We start from the raw sequence: 19,493 nt of genomic DNA, 5'->3' as shown, positions 1-19,493 counted from the left end.
AAACAATTTGCTGAGGGATTGGATGTGGGATATAAGAGAAAAGGAGAAGTCAGAGATGATTTCAGAAATGTTGGCCTGCCTAGCTGGAGGAATGGAGTTGCCATTTACTCAAAAGGGAAGGCATTTGAGTGGAGTTGAGGAGGAGAGGGTGTGTATAGTTTGGAAGTGGAGGGGAAAATAAGAAGTCCTTTGGATAGGTTAGGGTCCAGAGGTTTATATCAGGCATCCAAGAGGAGATGCTGATTGCAGCGTGGATATTCTCCACTCGAATTGAGGAGGACGGGCGGGGGTCAATGTCAGATCTGCTAGGACTGGGTCTGTGTGCAGGAGGACAGGTCCCCAGTACACCCTGGGACACTTGAGTATTTAGAAGTCAGGGAGATTGGGAGGGGTGGCTGGAGAGATCGTAAGGGTGAGAAGCATTCAGATTGGATGTGTAGGGTCCCGTTGAGTTCTGGGTGAAGCGATGCAGCGAAGGAGGATGGCATCAGTTTCAGTTCTTTGGTCAGCACGAGGACCACACAGGGAAGCCAGGCCTCTGTTCACATCATGCGTAATACACCATGTCCATTTCTAGCCCGGCATTCTTGATGGTTGCACCCAATAAGAACGTGATATTCCAGGGCAGACCAGGTCTTCCTCATCTTTACATTTCCTGCACTAACAGAACACCAGGCACGTAGAAAACACTCAATAAATATTTCTTGAACCAAAGGCTAATTATTCCACCGCCAGGCTTGGCGTTTACCAATCTACTGTAGATAAGGATTCCCTGGGTGATCATGTAACTTATTGTCCAGACTGAGACACTTTGGAGAGTGAAAAGGAACCCTATGAATAATTTTGCAGGGACGGCAGTTGTAACCCACAACTGTTTTGGCAAATTGGGGCAGATGGTCGCCCCAAGAATGGCTCTAATCAGTGAGGTTTCCGTGGCTGAGTAGGCAGCTTACTAGGAAAACAACAGCGTGAAAGTATATTGCGAGGTGCCCTGTGTGCGCTCCGTAGTTATTGGCTAACCTGTAGTCTAAGACTATCACGCTCCCTTTAAAGCCCATGGGCTCCTTGGAGCGATCCTGGGGGAGGTTCCTCGGGCCGCCTCTATCTGCCCACAGTGGCCCTGAAATGTCTGCTTTTGCTCAGGCCCCTAAGCTCTTGAAACCCCTGGGCAGGTAAAGTGTTATCAGCCCGTCTGCTCGCCTCCGCCAACCCCTGATCCACCAGTGTTTCGAGATAGTATTTGCTCTGCTGGTAATCATTTTTTGCAGTATGTAAATGTATCAAACCAACACATTGTACACCTTGAACTTGCAAAAAAAGGCCCTGGCCACAGAGCGCAAGCTTGGGGAGTCCCAGATACTCAAGTCTTTGCACAGAACTCTAAAATTGCCCCATCAGTCTCTGCCCCTGACCTGTTTTATCCTAAAGAGCACTTATCACTACGTGACATTTATATGACGTATTGTTTGTCTGCTTCCCTCATTATAATGTGGATCCTCTGTAAGGGAAGGGGATTATGTCTCTCTTGATCACAACTTCACTGTATTTCCTAACTCCTTTCAATGTATGGAGTAGGCACTCAATAAATATTTTCGAGAATGAATGAATCATCTAACCAACACCTGAGCCGAGAATGTTTTTCCGGGGAGAAGAAGGGCTGTTCCTATTCTGTCTATCCCAGAAATCTTATTTATCCCGTATTTAATTTTTAAGGGTTTTTAGGTGAATATATATAATGGTCTGATTTCGGCTGTAGTTTCTGTGCCAGTTCGTATATGGTGGTGATCTGTATGGTATTAACAAGAGAACTGGGAAAGCAAGAAATCCCGTGGGCCCCCAACAGAATATGGGATGTGTATTAGTCAGATAGGCGAATTGCTGTAACAACCCTGTAATCTCTGGTTTAGCACAACCAACGTTAATGTTTTGAACACAGTGGAATGTGGATATTCCCGGCCAGGTGGATCTCCTGAGGGCCCACCTTCAGGCCGGCTCTGGGACCTAGGCCCCTTCTGTGTAGCCTGCCGCCATTCGCCAAGGCCTTGACGGCTTCCTCTGGAGCTTTGACTGGCAGCTAGCCCAAGATCAAAGAGAAGGAGCACGGAAGATCGTTCAGCAAGGTTGGGGGCCAGGGCTGAAGGTGGCCCACATCACCTCTGGCCACCCACACTGCATTGACCGGAGGAATTAGGACCAGGCCCCAGCTAGATGAAGGTTGGAAAACACAGCCTTTCTGTGTGTGCAGCAGGAGAACGTTATGGTTTGAAGTCGCACATGGACAAAATCCTGTTGCTGCCACAGAAGGCCCGGAGAGGTTGTACAGACAGACGAAACAGCAACCCCCCACGGTGTTCCTATGACACGAGAGGATCCTGGCACCATTGCAAAGCTCCATCTCGGAGATAGTGCACAGGAAGCCACTACAAAGAAGGGAGGGACTCCTTCTCAAAGAGGCTGTGGCCTACCGAATCTGAACTCGGGAATAAAATCTCAGGGAAGTCTTGTCGCTGGCTCGCAGGTGGAAGGCAGGCGTGGAATGTCTGAAGGATGCGAGGTCTCAAATCTCTTGCTGTGAAGTCAGCTGACTTGGCTGAGGCCACCTGAGCTGTGGCCTGGAGGCCAGCCTTCAGCTCCCGTGGGCTCCTGCCCGCAGGATAACCTGCTGCGTCTCAGCGGAGTCTCTCTCTCTGGCACTGCCGCCCTCCTCATCCCTGCTTCTGCTCCCGGGAATGCTGGAGGGGCTGTTCTCTGCTCGATGCTCCTGTTCTGCTCTGTGCCCTGCTTGGAGTGAGCTAGGAAGAGCAGTTTCCCGGGGCTGTGCGGAGGCTGGGAGCGGCAGGAAGGGGAAACTGGAAGCCTTGCCTTCACGCTACAGCATCGTTCGTTTGACACGGATTCCCAGAATAGCAAGTGGCTGGACACACCCAATGTTAGCACCAGAGTGCATTCCAGACAAGAAATAGAACTGGATTTCTGTGTGGATGGCTTTGTGGGTAATGAAGAATGGGTGGGACTCAGATCTCTGACTCCACGGCTGTGGAATTGTGACTACCTGTCCTTTGCCCGGTTGCCTCTTGTTTTGCCCTGCTTAGTTTTTCTCCCCAGCTGAAGGGTCACGGTGTCCCCAAATGACTGGAGTGGTAGAGTTGTCAGTTCTCCCTCAGGCCCGGGAATTGAGAGCCCCCAAGAACTGAGCCTCCCTGAGGAAAGGGCTCAGGTGACCGGGACGCGTGTTCAAGTGGCTTTGTGTGGACAGTAGGGTTGGGGTGCTGTTGGTGCCTGTGAGCAGGTGCCTGGTGGTGGGACGGGAGACAGACCGGGCCGATAGCGGAGTGGGGTGAAGGGCAAGAAGGGGAGCCACGGGAAGGAGTGAGCTCCGCCCTCAATTGGGCGTCCGCCAAAGGACTGTGCCTTTGGCCGTTGGCGCGTTTGGGCATCAGTGCTTTTGCTGCCTTCCTCCAAGTCACATTCAACCTTGTTAAACAACTGGAGACATTTTAGAAGAATGCACAGAAAAGAAAAAATGGGAAAGTAACCTAAGGCTGACGTGACCTTCCGGAGCAAAGTGTTAGAAAACGGCAGGGGTTTAGAGTCAGCAAGTTGGGGCTTCCCAAAGGTAAATGGTGACAGGAGATTGGCTGCAAAGACCACCACTCCTCCCCTCCCCAGCTCCTTTCCGAATTTATCTGAAGGAAGAAAGCGGAAAACTGTTTTCAGTCTGCAAGGGGCTACCGTTCTGGCTGTCTTGACCTCGTCTGGGGATCCTTAGATGAGACAAAATAGTTTTTGTGAGTCTGTGTGGCCGAGCAAGGCAGATGGAACTTTCTGCTGCTGTTGGTGGCTGAAGGTGCCCGAACGTTTATCCATATGGGTGTCTGTGTGTTTGCCCATGTGAAGAAGTCCCCTTCCCGGAGATTCAATCCTGCCAATTAATCTAGCTGCCCAGGATCATTTTTTAAAATATGTTAATGATGTCGAAAGTAATCGTTAAAAATACTGTGTAAAAGTGAATAGTGTTATATCAAGTATACAACAAGTTTTTGGCCAATGTAAAACTCATGTGCACACACACGCACTCCGAAAGCTAAAGCGAAACCAGATTGCACACGTATTTACCAACCTGACATATGGCATTTTTTGCAACTCGCTTTATTCAGTGGATCCTGTTACTTCTGTTTTATTAAAGAAGACACCACAAAAAAGGCAGCCGTCATGTGGGTCCATGTAATGAGAAGGGAGCCTAAATAAATGATACAGTTAATCTCTCAATATCTTTTTAATCAATAGTTCGGTCTTCTTCCCCTTCTAAATTTACTGCTGAAACTAATGAAGAGTAGGAGAATTAACTAATTTGGCTATTTTTTCCTCCCTTTCCTCATTGGTGTCTGATGGAGATGCTATAATTAGCAATGTAATGAGAAGTGAAGGGTAAACAAGAAGAATTGTTCCCAGAACACCATTCTCCGGATGGAAAACCAGAATAGGAAAACCAGCCTGAGTTGAAAATGTTCACTATGCCTACCCAAAGGGCGTCAGACCTGGGGTTGTCTACAGAGGCGTTTCTAGACAATGAGGGAAATGCACTGGGGGCATGGCCTTTAGATGAGCTGGTGTGTGTATAAACTGGATGCTCTGGGTATCACTGGCGTGAAGTTTCGTTTGTCTATCTGAGACTCAAGTCTAGAACTTTCAAATAGTGGATCTTTTTTTCTGCACAGAACTTTTAAAGGTGAATAATTAGCAAATGAGCTTTTACCGGAAACTTCTTTAAAAACTCATTGAGACTGGGTTTTAAAGGATTTAGAGCTAGAAGACGCTGCACATCTAATACTGGTCCAGCCATCCTCATTTTATGAAGGAAGATGGTGAGGTTTAGAAATCATATTGTATGGTCTGGGTGTGAGGTTAAAGGTAGGACGCCTGAGAGCCCAGGGTTCACGGATCAGGAGTACCTTATCCTGCCTGCATCCGTGTGATGTGTAAGTACCGCTCCTGCTGAAGAGAATCTGAAGTGCTTTTGAATGTTCATAACTCTCCCTTTCTAGTTTTGTTTTTTAAGAAGTAATTCTCCTTTTTCAGTCAGCTAGGAGATGCAGACCTGACACCCTTCTTGCCAGCCATTGAGCATGAGCAGAGATTCCCTATCCACTGTCATCGCCTGCCTCCTTTGCTCCCTTCTAGGTGGAAATCAACTTGGCCTGGAAAGGCCATGTCCGAGACAAGGTCAAGGCCAAGGGTCTAGGTCAAGGCCATCAAAATGTGCCATATCTCTTCCCTTTACACTGTGTGTTTTAAAGTCCACTTCAGGCCAGATGTGTCCAAGCCTTTACATTCTCTCCATTCTTACCTAATAGTAATATCGACCTAATAAAATTCTAACGCTTGCTTGGTTTATGCTAATGGAGGGGGGCTGGAGTTTTCAGGGGGCTCATATGTCTGTGATTATAATGCCTATTTTTGGTCTTGGGGATGAAATAAGTGTCTCCGAAACCACCGTCAGATTATGAAACTATAAAAGTCCTGTTACCAGCATGAGGTTGCAATTAAAACAAAAGAAATAATCAGAATCACTGGAACTAACTTTTCTATAATTACAGTTGAAGGTAAGGGGTAACCCAGTTGCCTGCAAACTTGTCTGACCAAGTGTTCTCCTTCTGAATAATCTCAGGGAAAGAGTCGGAAACGACCACTTTTTTTTCTACAACTTTTTGTGTTAGTGCAATTTTTCTCATTTCCTTTGTTGATTTTGTTCCCGTCTTGCCTAAAAAACAAATAACCTGCTAGGTTATAGTTACATAATAACAGCAGCCAGAAACCCTCTTAGTGTTCTGTAAATGACATTTCTAGTAAAATCTTTCATTGCAAACTGTATTTTTTTTTTGTCTTTCAGAACAAGGAAAAAGCAATCTACAAGTCACGTCATTAGAAGATGCAGAATGTCGCAGAACCAAGGAACGCCTTTCTAATGGGAACAGTCGCGTTTCAGTTTCCAAGTCTTCCCGCAATATCCCAAGGAGACACACTCTAGGTGGACCCCGCAGTTCCAGAGAAATACTAGGAATGCAAACATCTGAGATGGACAGGAAGAGAGAAGCTTTCCTGGAACATCTGAAGCAGAAGTACCCCCATCATGCCACTGCGATCATGGGCCACCAAGAGAGGCTGAGAGACCAGGTACGACCATGTTGCCGTTCGAAATGAGCAGAGCTCATTCTGCAATGAACGTGAGGGAAAGCAAAGTGGCAGGTCAAAGGGGACAAAACGGATGAGTGGATCGTGCCCACCTTTGGGTTGTTCCAGATCTCTTTGTGGGTTTGCGAGACGGAGGCAGCTTACGGGAAAGGTTTGACCTGAAGCCTCAGTTGTCTTTATCAGCGTGTCAGAGAGGGGAGACCCAGAGAGGAGGCAGTCCCCCTCAAATGTGTCCCGATGTTCAACCACAAATACATCTAAACTGCAGGCGGTGAGGGGGTCTTACTTTACTGAGCCAAGCCTAGGATCCATTACTGTGCAACCAGATAGCACTTGAGTGCTTAGCACAGTGAATGAATGAATGAATGAATGAATGAATAAATAAATATATACAGACATATGTACGTACATACATACTTACATACATATGTATAGACAGACAGACATAAATACATTTTCAGGGTAAAGGAGAGCACAGAGGGATAGATTGTGGTGAACCCCCTTTCCTTAGCAAGCTGACATTAGGGTTTTGTTTCTATTCTCTGTTTTTTTTTTCCTTTTAATCACAGATGTTTACCTTTCGCATTCTTGGCTTTCTGCTGTCATCAGCTACCTGTTTTTTCAGGTTATCTTGACAGCTACACAGACAGCACCCATTTATGCCTTGGGATGTTGTTGTTTCTTGGCTGTATGCAATGACTTTCTTGACAGACCACAAAGTTTTGGGGGGGGGTCCCCCAAAGGCCCCACAGGCATGTGATCAGATTGACCTTTGAGGATGCAGAACATAGTAAAGGAAGCAGGGCCACTGTGACACACGTGATCGGGGAAGAGGACAGGCCGTTATTGATTTCCACACTCCAGAGAGAGAGACCCATTTAGCGTGTTAAGTCGGCGGTCTTGCCAGTTAATCGGTTACCAAAGTGATGTCTGACTAACTCAGCTTTCGATCTTCCGTGGAAATGGAAATTGGCATTCGCCTGAACAATTTGAACCTGTACTTCATCCTCACTCTCGATTTGTCGGTTTATTTATTTAAAAAAAATTTTTTTGGGGCGCCTGGGTGGCTCAGTCGGTTAAGCGTCCGACTTCGGCTCAGGTCACGATCTCACTGTCCGTGAGTTCGAGCCCCGCGTCGGGCTCTGGGCTGACTGCTCAGAGCCTGAAGCCTGTTTCCGATTCTGTGTCTCCCTCTCTCTCTGACCCTCCGCCGTTCATGCTCTGTCTCTCTCTGTCTCAAAAATAAATAAACGTTAAAAAAAATTTAAAAAAAATAAAATAAATTTTTTTTAACGTTTATTTATTTTTAAGACAGAGACAGAGTGTGAACAGGGGAGGGGCAGAGAGAGAGGGAGACACAAAATCCAAAGCAGTCTCCAGGCTCCAGCCCCAAGCTGTCAGCACAGAGCCGGATGCGGGGCTCGAACCCACGAACTGCGAGATCATGACCCGAGCTGAAGTTGGAGGCTTAACCGACTGAGCCACCCAGGCGCCCCATCGATTTGTCGGTTTAAATTCAAACCTGTTTTCTCTGAAATCTTTATTAAAGTGCCTAAAAATATGAAATGAGTGTATAGGCTGTATGTTTGCTTTTTGCTCATGTTGCCAAAAGGTGGCAGACCCAGAAGAGGAGAGAACAGGAGGCCTGGTTGATGTAGATAAATTCTTTAGTAGTTAAGAAAAGGATGACTCCTTTCATTTCAAGCGTATATAGAAAGTACCCCCTATTTATTTATTTACTTATTTACTTACTTATTTTAAAATTTGTTTATTTATTATGATAGAGACAGTGAGTAGGGAAGGGGCAGAGAGAGAGGGAGAGAGAGAATCCCAAGCAGGCTGTGCTCTTCTCAGCACAAATCCCAATGCAGGGTTCCATCCCATGAACCATGGGACCATGACCCGAGCTGAAATCAACAGTTGGATGCTTAACTGACTGAGCCACCCAGGTGCCCCTTTACTTACTTATTTAAAATTTATTTCCTACAGTTTTCTTGAGGTATAATTGACATGTAAAAAATTTCCCTATTTTTTAGTCGATAGTAGGGTCACTCTCCATATACGTAACATGTCGCGTGTTTGTGAGGCACCGTACTTTATCCAGAGTGGTTCAGATAGAGGACACTCAAACTCAGAATAGTTACAGTCACACAATTTGCTAAGGGAAAGTTGGAATTTGAATCTGGTTAAGTCTGAGCTCAGAACCCTTGTTTATTTCACTGTTCTTTAAGTTGATCATTGCCTATAGAGCATGTAGTGTGGTGAGGAAAAAAAACAACAAATTCCTTCTACCTGTCTAGGTTTTTGACTAATTAAATTGATATAAGACAGATTAACAGAAGAAAAACAAACAAAAGCTTAATGGTGTGTATGCTTCCTGTGTATACATGGGAGAGACCCAGGAACTCTGAGTAACTCCCTAAAATGGCCAAAGCCATCACCTTAAATATCATGTTCAGCTAAAGACAAAAGATGTTAGGAGTAGGGAGTCAATTATGGGAAGTTACCAAGAAAAGCATAATAAACAAGGTAAAGTTGTTATGGCCTAAAATAATTTGGATACTGGTCCTGGCTCAGAGAAAGAGCTATTACCAGAGATTACTTTTTCTCTGGAATACTTATCTGTATGGCAGGGCGAACATCTAATTATGCATCATCTCTCCTTGTTGTCCTGTGAATCACCCTCCTCCCCTTTGAAGCCCTAAGCCCCTATCCCATTCCCTAGGTCAGGATAGCATATAAGCCTCAACTGACCCAACATGTCCTTGGGTCTCATATTCTTATGGGGCTCCCATACATACATAATTAAATTTGTTTTTCTTCGTTAATCTCTTTTATGTCAATATACCGGTCAAAACACCTAAAAGGGTAGAGGAAATTTTTTTTCCTCTCCACCAGTCTGTACATGAAGTGTAAGGGATAGGGTGAGGTTGTGTGTGTGTGCGTGTGTGTGCGTGTGTGTGTGTGTGTGAGAGAGAGAGAGAGAGAGAGAGACCACGGGGCTAGCGGTCACCGGTGAAGGAGGTTAGGAAATTGATTATGTGTTGAATGAGGAAGGTGGAATGTATTTTTTTAAGTTAGAAATGTATTCATTTTGCTGAGAAATTAGTATTTCAAAATGGTATATTTTCCATGCTAAAAATATTTCAATTGTTATTATTACTGTTATTATTTATCATCTCATAACTATTGCTACTGCTATGATGATAGTAACTGGCTAAAACTCTCACATGGGGAGCCTAAATATAACCTGAAGGGTGCATGGTATCAGATGACAGGGAATAATGACTGTGGCTTAGTGGCCCCAACCTCTCATCTCCTATCCCATACGTGTCTGCCACAGGTGTAGTCTGGCCATGGCTGGTCAGCTGTCCCTTTATTGGGTAACTCAGGCTGAATTCTTGTGTATTCCAAGCTGACCATCCAGAGAGGGATAGAGTCTGATGCATGGATGTGTGTATATATTTTTTCATTCCATTGTAGTGTCGCCAATGAACCCTAATCAGAGATAAGCTCAGGTAATGGTTTAGGAAATTCCTATGGACAGTACTTCATCCTCTGGCTTTTCTATTCTTTTTCTCCTGCTGCGTGGTTCCTCTTTCCTGTCTTCTTCTCCACGATGCCCTTTGTTCCTCCCTGACCTTCTTAAAGTGGATTATTCCAGGCTTCCTTTGCAGGAAGATCAGATGACCAGCCATAAGGAGGAATTCAAATAAACAAGTCTGACCACTTATCTAATATTGAGCTTCTCAGTACCACATATCCTTCTGGTGGCTGTTTGCCTGGCTGCCTCCCAGAGAAGCAGCCTTCATGAACACAGTGACACTGGGGGGAGTTTGAGAGGAAGATGGTAACTGCGGCAGCCAGCATCTTACCTGAAGTATCTGGATACCAAGGGCATCTAGGTTCCAGTTCCTTGGTATTAAACATAAGGAGAATTAGAGCATACCTTACATTTCAGAATCTGAGTCCAGACGCTGGAAGGTTTATGGTTGAAAACTTGAATTTGGGCCTTTGAAAATAAGTCAGTCAAGATTTTCTTCAGCCTAAATTATTGAACAGAGGTCTCCTGATGGGAGAACAGCCATGTTTAGTAGCAACCTCCTTCCTACCTGTCTTCAAAGATAGCCGATGACCATTAATGTTGCATAGTGTTTATCTGCGTAGTAGTAGTAAAGGTTACTTGTGTGGGCCAGTCAGGGGGTGAAGCTACATCGCCTGGCAGCTAAGGGTGTGGTTCTGGGACAAGGCAGGGCTGGGTCGGAATCCAGCCTCCTCCATGTGCTAATTGCAGGATTGGAGCTAATGACTTCATCCTTCTCTGTCTCAGTTCCCCCGTTTGTCAAAGGACAATAATCTCAGTATCTCAGAGTACTGAAAAACAGCCTCAGAAAGCGATGGATCTTCCTCCTGTTTCAATGGCAGCTCGTGGCATTGCAATCTTCTGGTCTATGGTATCCAAAAGAAGAGTCTCAGTGGTTCTTATTTTCAGATTAGTATTTAAAGGCAGTTTTCTTTTCTGCCCACACATATTTGAGTACCCGAAGATTATTTTTTCCATCGTCAGAGTGTAATTTTATTATAATTCCGAAACTTATTTCGATTTTTCCTTCATCAAAAGCTTAAAATTTGCATTTCTTTCACTTATTCATCCCATATGTATTTATTTGGCACCTGCCATGGTAAAGGTGCTGTGATGAGGCGTGGTCCCTGCCATCAAGTCAATAAAAGAAATACGGCGTTCGTGCACAGATACGGATCCTTCATGGTCCAGGCCAAATGTCGCACCTTCTGAGTTGGTCATAACGTCTTGCAGTACCTATATTGTAGTATCTAATCATGCCTTTATTGTACTTCTCTTTGTGTTTCTTTCTCCCACGTAGAATATTTTGGAGGACAAGAACCTTGTCTTAAATACCTTTGTAAAGTCACCATTTAAGGGAGTATGGAACGTAACTTAAGCATGATCAGTTTTTGTTGAATGAATGAATGAGTGTGCAGATTGTTGGTGGCAGACCTCCCTCTGTCAACTCTGCTTCCGCTTTCTACACCTGTGTATGCAGGTATTGTTTGCTACCAATAATTTGTATGATCTGGACGTCACCTTCCACAGGGGAAGCTTTTTGAATGCAAAGCAGGGTTAATAGAGGGGAGGAGACAGTTAATACCCGATCACAACTCATCTAATCACAGAAAGCCTGTGATTTAAAGGGCTTCGCTATGTGACCCACAGACATTGAATGCCACACACTGAAAAGTGAGTGGGGCGCCTCGGTGGCTTAACTGGTTAAGTATCCGACTTTAGCTCAGGTCGTGATCTCACGGTTCAAAGGTTCAAGCTCTGCATCTGGCTCTGTGCTGACAGCTTGGAGCCTGGAGCCTGCTTCGGATTCTGTGTCTCCCTCTCTCTTTGCTCCAACCCCTGCTCATGCTAAATAAACATTTAGGGTTTCATCAGCACATCGCACATCCATACACAGAACTTTATACTTATCTGTACAATGGCATTAATCACATTTAAATGTGATATAAATATATTAACATATATTTACACCTTTATGTAGTGGCATCTTTGACTTTTTTTTTATAAACTTAATTATATTATGGCAGAATTTCAATCACACTGGATTATTCCTCATGCAGTAGATCTCAGGGTATCATTGTATACCTTGGGAAATTGATATCGTCCCTACGTCATATGTGAAAACTCCAAATTAATCAGATGGTTTATTTTCCTTTTTTTTTTTTAAAGACTTTAAGTAATTCTTTTTTTTAATTTTTTTATTAAAGTTTATTTATTTTTGAGAGAGAGACAGAGTGCGAGTGGGGGAGGGACAGAGAGAGAGGGAGACACCGAATATGAAGCAGGCTACAGGCTCTGAGCTGTCAGCACAGAGCCCGACGGGGGGCTCTAACTCACAAACTGAAATCTGAGATCATGAAATCTCGAACTCACGAGCCATGAGATCATGACCTGAGCCGACGTTGGATGCTCAACTGACTGAGCCACCCAGGTGCCCCTAAGATTTTAAGTAATTCTACCCCCAACCTGGGGCTTGAACTCACAACCCCGAGATCAAGAATCACATGGTCTATGGACTAAGCCAGTCAGTGCCCCAATCAGATTTTTTTTTCCCTATCACATTTGTTCTTTTCCTATCATGTTTGTTCTAATCCTAATCAATCCATATATGTGAAGTGTTAGAATTTCTCAAATATGCATCTACATTCATGAATATGTGTGTCAGTGAAGCCTGGAAAGTGATCTAATTGGAACTAAAGGCACATTAAGACCATAGACCATCGTTAGTGGAAGCCTTGGGCCCTCGTGAAGATGTGGATAAAAGGCTAAAGTTGTAGAGGGGGCAGGTTCTAAATAATTATACATGCTTCATAAATAAATGAATACACAAATGAAAAGTTTATAAATTAAACTAAAGCAATAGACCCAGCTAAGAAATTCTTTAGAGCTACTAATTTATTCTCAACCAAAAAGGAAAATGATGGGAGAACAGCCATGTTTAGTAGCAAGAACCAGGGAGCTGTTCAAAACTAATGACTAAATATGTATTTACAGACCAGTTTCTTGCCTAAACCTTAAGGGAAAAGGAAACAGCATTTTGGCGCTTAAGAAATCTAACACAAGAGGGGCGCCTGAGTGGCTCAGTTGGTTGAGCGTCCCACTTTGGCTCAGGTCATGATCTCATGGCTCGTGAGTTCGAGCCCCGAGTCAGGCTCTGTGCTAACAGCTCAGAGGCCGGTTTGGATTCTGTGTCTCCCTCTCTCTCTACCCCTCCCCCACTCATGCTCTGTCTCTCTCTCAAAAATAAACAAACATTAAAAAAAATTTAAAAAAAATCAAAGAAATCTACTACAAGGTATGTGGAGCAAATACTGACAATAAGCCACAGTGGGATGAAGGAAGAAGGCCCTTACCCAGATGGAGAACGTGAGCATGGAGGTTAGTTAAATGTTCAGCATTTTTTTAGCACTGTTTTCTTGACCGCTGTTTATAGTGGTGAAACAGTGGAAAAGACTGCAAGAAGAACATCTTATTGGCCTCAGTTAATATTATGACACTATTGCTCTTTGCCCGTATTGGTATATTTCACCGTCTCAACAACCCTGCGTGGTAGGCAATATTGTGAACTCTCCGTAACAGAATGGGAAACTGAGGCACCGCTTACTTAGCTCTTGTTCACAGTGACAGGGCAAGTCACCGGTACTGAATCCTATTATTTGGCTGTGGGGCAGGTCTTACTTTTTTGCCTCCACATCACACCATCTCTCTGATGCGCAGCAAAACCAATAGACATTAACCTAAAATGTCGAGAAAATGGAGAAGGGTTGGAATGGGGGTACCGGTTTGGCCATTGTCGTAAGTATGCAATTTGGTGGTCATCTTACAGTGGCTGAAATGCCCGCCTCCTATTAGATTGGCCTTCAATAATTCTGGAAAGAAAAGGGATTTGGCACCAAAGAAGCAGTGACATAAATAGTGATTTAAGTATCTACGGAACGTAAACGTTGAGAGGATGTTACTATTGCCAGAGCAACACCTCCAAATGGAAGGATCATGGTGTCGTGACAAAATTACAAGCTGCATTTAGAGAATTTATATTATATATGGGAGCGTTTAATGAAGTGAGATGTAATGAAATGCTGGAGCCTGTGAACAAAGGATATAATTACAATGGAAAGAATCAGTATAAAAAAAAACTGTCCTCAGAAATTCCAAATCTTGGCTATGTCTAAGAGAAATCAGAATGCAATCAGAAACAATAGTCATCGAAATTTGGGCGTGATGAAAAACAATGGGAAAAAAATAAGCAGAAAGCAGTCTACTACGAAACAGATGATGATGTTACTTGAGGGACCAGATGAAGGAGCTAGCTGGAAATGTTTCCCAGGGGACTGATATTTTGAATTGTGACTTAAAGGAGATGGAAATGCATTTCTGAAGATTTGGAGTATGACAGAGTAGGACATCTGGGGGCAGGGTGAGGGGACACTCAGCGATCAAAAAGACTAAATTCAAGGAGTTGTGTTTTCACTTGCAAAATTGATTGGAAGTTGACGTTAATCACAGAGGATACAGAAAAACAGGAAAGGAATCCTAAATGGGGATCATTCGTAACACATGGCTTTTGATCCATGTTTAATTGGGTGCCACCAAACTCTGCATTAGCTTTCGTTTTAATTAGTGGAAGGAAGAGCAAGAGAACAGTGCTATATTAAGAAGAGGTCTGAAAGCAAATCAAAATAAGATTCTACTGGAAAACCTGCTAAGGAGTGTCGGGGAGTAGGTGGGAAGTGAAGGGCAGTCAGAAACCCAAGTGTGGCTATGCGGTGGCAGGAGACGCCTCTGATGTGGTGATCGGCAAAACTTAGAGAAAACTGCCACCAGGTCAGATGGAGATTTGCAGTATTGAGGAATCCAGAAAAGACCAATGTGATTCAGTCCAGCTGACTGATACAGAACTCATATCACAGGCGTTTAGACTGTCCTCTGCTTTCTCGTAGCCGGCTTACGTCTTTGCCCTTTATTCATCCTTCCTGCAGGTGTTCTCTTGGATTAATTCAATCAGATGGTTGTTTTTCATCGACCTACACTGTCAGCTCGACATCAGGCAGTATGTGTAGAGTAGCCAGTACCTGCCCTGCCGGGGGCACGTCTGTTGAGTGATAACTATGGGGTCCGATATAACTGAGTTTTTTATATGCTGGACGCTCTGAGCTGTGCAGTGTAGGTGAATCATCTGTTTTCCTGAGGCTTTTCTTAACCGCAGAAATGAGACTGACAATACTTTTGTGGTGAGGATTACATGAGATGATACATCCTATCAAATAGATCGCAGGTGTTGAGTACCTGTCAAAACCCTTTGCATTCAGGAGAGCATTATCCTGGAGGGGTGAGGGCAGTATGCATTAGGGCAGCATAAAACAGTGTGTGTTCTACATTGCAGCGATCTAGGGGCACCTGGGTGGCTCGGTTAGTTGAATGTGTCACTTCGGCTCAGGTCACGATCTCATGGTTTGTGAGTCTGAGCCCCACATCGGCCTCCCTGCTGACAGCGTGGAGCCTGCTTGGGATTCTTTCTCTCTCCCTTTCTCTCTGCCTCTCCCCCACTCATGCTCACTCTCTCTCAAAATAAATAAATAAACTATAAAAAAAAATAACGAATAAATGAAATAAAGAAATTGCAGTGATCTAGATCAGCATTTTGTAAAAACATGCTCTGCTGAATCCTGGATCCCCAGGCTGTTACTAGTTGTTTGGGGAATGGAGAGAAAGTCTCTAATTTGGGGATATTTTTGGTTATCTAGAGTTAAATGAAATTCTACACTGCCAGGCCTATCCGATCTTTTAATATGCTAAAAGGCATTCTACGTCTCATTTGGAGATTTGGGAACAGGTGGGTGAGGAATGAACCATAATGTTTCCCAAGCCTGTTTGACCACAGAATTATTGCTTTGGGGACTCTTCTTCTGTGAGACACGCCAGGGAATGGGAGTATATACTTCAAAAGCTTGCTGGAGTTCAGAGCAGTGGGAGAGCAGAGGGGGAGGATTTCACACAGAGATGGACATTTGAATGGTGTCTCTTGGAATGATAGAGGTCTCCCGGAGACAGACTTGTCCTAATTATCTATTTCCTCGATCCCCAGGGCATAGTAGGTATTCAGCAAATATCTGTGGCAAGGAGATTAATGGATTATGATTTGAATGGATACAATGCAGCCATGAAGGCATTGTGATAGAGGAGGAGGGGGACAGGAAGAGCCAATGTTGAGACAAGAATAGAGGTGGCTCCCCTGTGAATCAGTGGGTAGGCCAGTTTAAGTGAGGTGATGGTGTCATTCGGCAGAGGGGGAAGACAGGGGAGTCAGGCAGAGGACGGCCAGGTTGTGTTGGACCTTGAAAGTCAGCAGAAAGCTTGGGCTGTCAGACACAGGGCAACCTTGTAGCCTTGAGCTCAGAAGTGGAATAAAAGCAAAGTTGAAAGGTTATCTGCTCGGTGCTATGTAGGAGGGACCGTGAGAACAGCCTGGGTCCTGGCCTGGAAATGGTTGCAGCATCCGGGCCACAGTGATAAGGCTTTGGGCATGGAGCTCAGCCAGCACTGAAGGATGACACACACATCAGATATTCGAAAGAAAAATGGGAATGACTTGGGGTCTGATTGGAGAAGGATGAAGGGACGAAGGGCTGTGGCTGGGGTAGTGGGGAAGGCAAATGCGCCCGATGAGCACCCCATGTCCTCACTCAGCTCCTACCTGTGCCCAGACCTTGAGCAAGTCACTAAGCACCCTGTGTCATCTGTCCATAAGCGTGGAACCACTGGAAGACCAGTGGACTGCCACGGAAACATGTTAGTCATCGTCACGAGAGGGATGGGTGTTAACTCTTGGGATCAGCTATAGGGATGGGACTTGGAGGAAAAAAATCTGGTCTGGAGCCCAGTGGGGTTTTCAACAAAATTGTGTAGTTTTTGGACTTTTGCACCAACCTCCTTTTGCCTTCCTCTCACAGTATCTTTGTTTTATCAGGCCTGCCCTCTCCTCTTCCTGCCCTTCCCCTGATGTGAGATGTTCGAGGGGTATGCTCCAACCAGTGTGCAAGCGTGGAGGTGACGTGTGAACAGTGGGTAATGCTCAGGGGCCGTCACATGGAGCTTTGAACTGAGCCACAGGTTTTGACAGTGTGGAGATGAATACAGCTTACCACACTTAGTTGTGTCAAACTTGCCCCAAAGGGATATTTTTGGGCCAGTGGAATGTACAATGATTTCCTCCATGAGCACTTCCCGAGGTCACAGTCGGAGCAGTCACCGGTTTTACTCAAACAACACGGGGACGCTGATGGGAGAGGAGCAGGTGGATGGGGTGGTATTGTTGTAGCAGTTGTTTGGGAGACATGAGTGGGCTGTATGTGCTATCATTATTGCTCACTGATTCCATCTTTTGGGTCCATTGTCCTCCCTCTGTCCCTCCTCGCCTTCTCTCTTTCCTTTTTGTTTTTAAACATTTCAACTCAACCAGAACATTCTCCTATGCAAATGTGCGCTGGGCATTGAATGTGCGAAGACCAATGCTCTTCCAGGTCCAGAATGTACTTGCCCCGTGTCCATGTTCTTTCTCCAGTTACTCCACACAGCATCTGTTTTACTTCCGGTTGAGTACCATGACCTTGAGTTGCCCCATAAGCTTTGAGAGCAAATGCCATTTTTACACCCTCTCTTGGGTTTATCTGTTATGTGTATGTTTTTAAGTTTATTTATTTATTTTGAGTGTGTGTGTGTATGTGTGTGCGCACATGGGAGCACAAGTGGGGAGGAGCAGAAAGAGAGGGAGAGAGAGAATCCCAAGCAGGCTCTGCACACTGTTAGTCCAGAGCCCGATGCCAGGCTTGAACTCATTAGCTGGGAGAACATGACCTGAGCCGAAACCAAGAGTCAGATGCTTAACTGACTGAGCCACCCAGGCACCTCAGGTTTATTTGTTATATTGATTTCTTTCAAAGACTTAGTTTGCATTTATCTCTTCCAGATTATGATTTGCTGTCTCATCATTTTCAGCTTTTTTTCATAATTACCTGCCTTTTCCTAGTTTTTAAAGTTGTCTTTGTTATCTTCTGTAATTTCTTAAAGTGAGTGTCAAGTTCATTTATTTTTAGTATTTCTTGTTAATAATGAAGGCATTTAGAGGCATACATTTCCTGACACCAGGTTGGGCTGTGTCCTGAAGTTTTGTATGAAAATTTCCTGTTTCATTTCCTTAAGGACAGTTGAAAGTTTCAATTTTGATTTGTTCCTTTGATTTAAGGGTTTTCCAAGAGTATTTCATTTCCAAATAGTTGCGATTATTATTTATTTATAATTTTATTGGATGTGATCAAAGAATGCAGTCTGTAAAATTTCTGCTTTTTAAGACGTTTAAGGATTTGTTTAAAATTTTTTGCATAGTCAAATGCACAATCAGCATTTGTAAGAATTGTGTTATGTATTCTTGAGAAATTGCCTATTTTATGTTTATTATATATACACATACATGTGCACACTTCTATATCAGGTTTGTTGTATGTTTCATTTATTTTGTTGTGGCCCTTACTTTTTCTAGTGCTGTTCAGTTTCAAACAATGTATCATGGAGTCTCTCACTACCAACATATTTTTATCCTGTTCTTCTTGCATTCCTAAGAATTTTTGCTTTACAGCTTTTCATTTGCTTTATTTGTTGCAAACAAATTTTTGATGATAATTCCTTTCTCATAAATTGTCTTTTTACACTACCAGATGACCTCTGTATCCAGTTTAGTGTTTGTTAAGTTTTCTTATTATTAATATTGTCACTTTGCGTTACATTTATCTGGTATAGACAGATGGTACTCATCTATTTTCAAGTTTTCTTTATTAATATTGAGTATGTTGATTAGAAATTACGTATAAGTTGGTTTTGCCTTTTTAGCTCAACTTATTAGTCTTTGTCTTTTAATGGGAGAATTTAGTCCATTGATATTTAGTGTAATACTCAGTGAACTTGATTATATTCCTTTATCTTAATTTCACAGGAAATATCTCTTCTTTATTAAATTCAGTTCATGCTCAGTAAACACTAAACAAAGTTTCAGTCGTGACAGGCAGTATTTGAAATGACAGTAGGTGCTCCAAGTAAAAATGAGTGTCAGGCAGTCATATGGAGGTAGAAGAGAACTGGAAGCAGAGAATAAGACTGGGCAGATACCCATTGGCATTATCTGCTCTATTAGTCGGGGCTCTCCAGAGAAACAGAGAAACAGTTGGAAAGAGAGCAAGAGCAAGACTGAGAGAGAGAGATATTTAGTTTAGTTTGAAGAATTGGTTCACACAGTTGTGGGTACTGGCAACCTGAAGACTGTGGGGCCAGGCCACCAAACTGGAAATTCAGGGAAGAGTTGATGCTGCAGCCTTCAGTTCAAGATCTGCAGGCAGGAAACTCAGGTAGGGTTTCTAGGTCTTGAGGCAGATTCCACCCCCCCGCACCCCCCCCCCCCGCCAGCTCCCCAAAGGGACTATAAGTCCCACCCACACTATGGTCAGAGTGTGCTGACTCAGAGTCTGCTGATGTGTTAACCACATCTAAAAAATACTTTCACAGCAACATTTAGACAGATGTTTGACCCAACGGCTGGGTACCACAGCCTAGCCCAGTTGACACAGAAAATTAACCAGCGCTGTAGCAAAAGCTGACCAAATGTAAATGGACCATCCCTAAAGCAAACAATGACTACAAACAAAAATAGAGCCAAAGTTCAAGCTTTAGG

The 19,493-nt window shown here is 44.0% G+C and overlaps 1 protein-coding gene across 17 annotated transcripts in view; it reads left to right on the top strand.

Annotated features, from left to right (window-relative positions):
- KIAA1217 (KIAA1217 ortholog) overlaps window positions 1–19,493 on the top strand; it is a 755,207-nt gene that overhangs the window by 455,971 nt on the left and 279,743 nt on the right. For 16 of the 17 annotated variants that reach the window (XM_086714730.1, XM_086714731.1, XM_086714725.1 and 13 more), the window contains one exon: window positions 5,891–6,174. In XM_086714730.1, coding sequence (XP_086570856.1) covers window positions 6,061–6,174 — 114 coding nt within the window. In that variant the 5' untranslated portion in view covers window positions 5,891–6,060. Of the gene's footprint in view, window positions 1–5,890; window positions 6,175–19,493 lie in introns of those variants that run through there. The other variant, XM_086714736.1, reaches the window with a different exon arrangement.

Source organism: Puma concolor, chromosome B4 (assembly GCF_028749965.1).
Source record: "Puma concolor isolate L17-30 chromosome B4, mPumCon1.1.hap2, whole genome shotgun sequence".
Lineage (NCBI taxonomy): Eukaryota > Metazoa > Chordata > Mammalia > Carnivora > Felidae > Puma > Puma concolor.
Note: the sequence above shows the minus strand (reverse complement) of the source record. Positions and strands in the feature narration are given on the sequence as shown.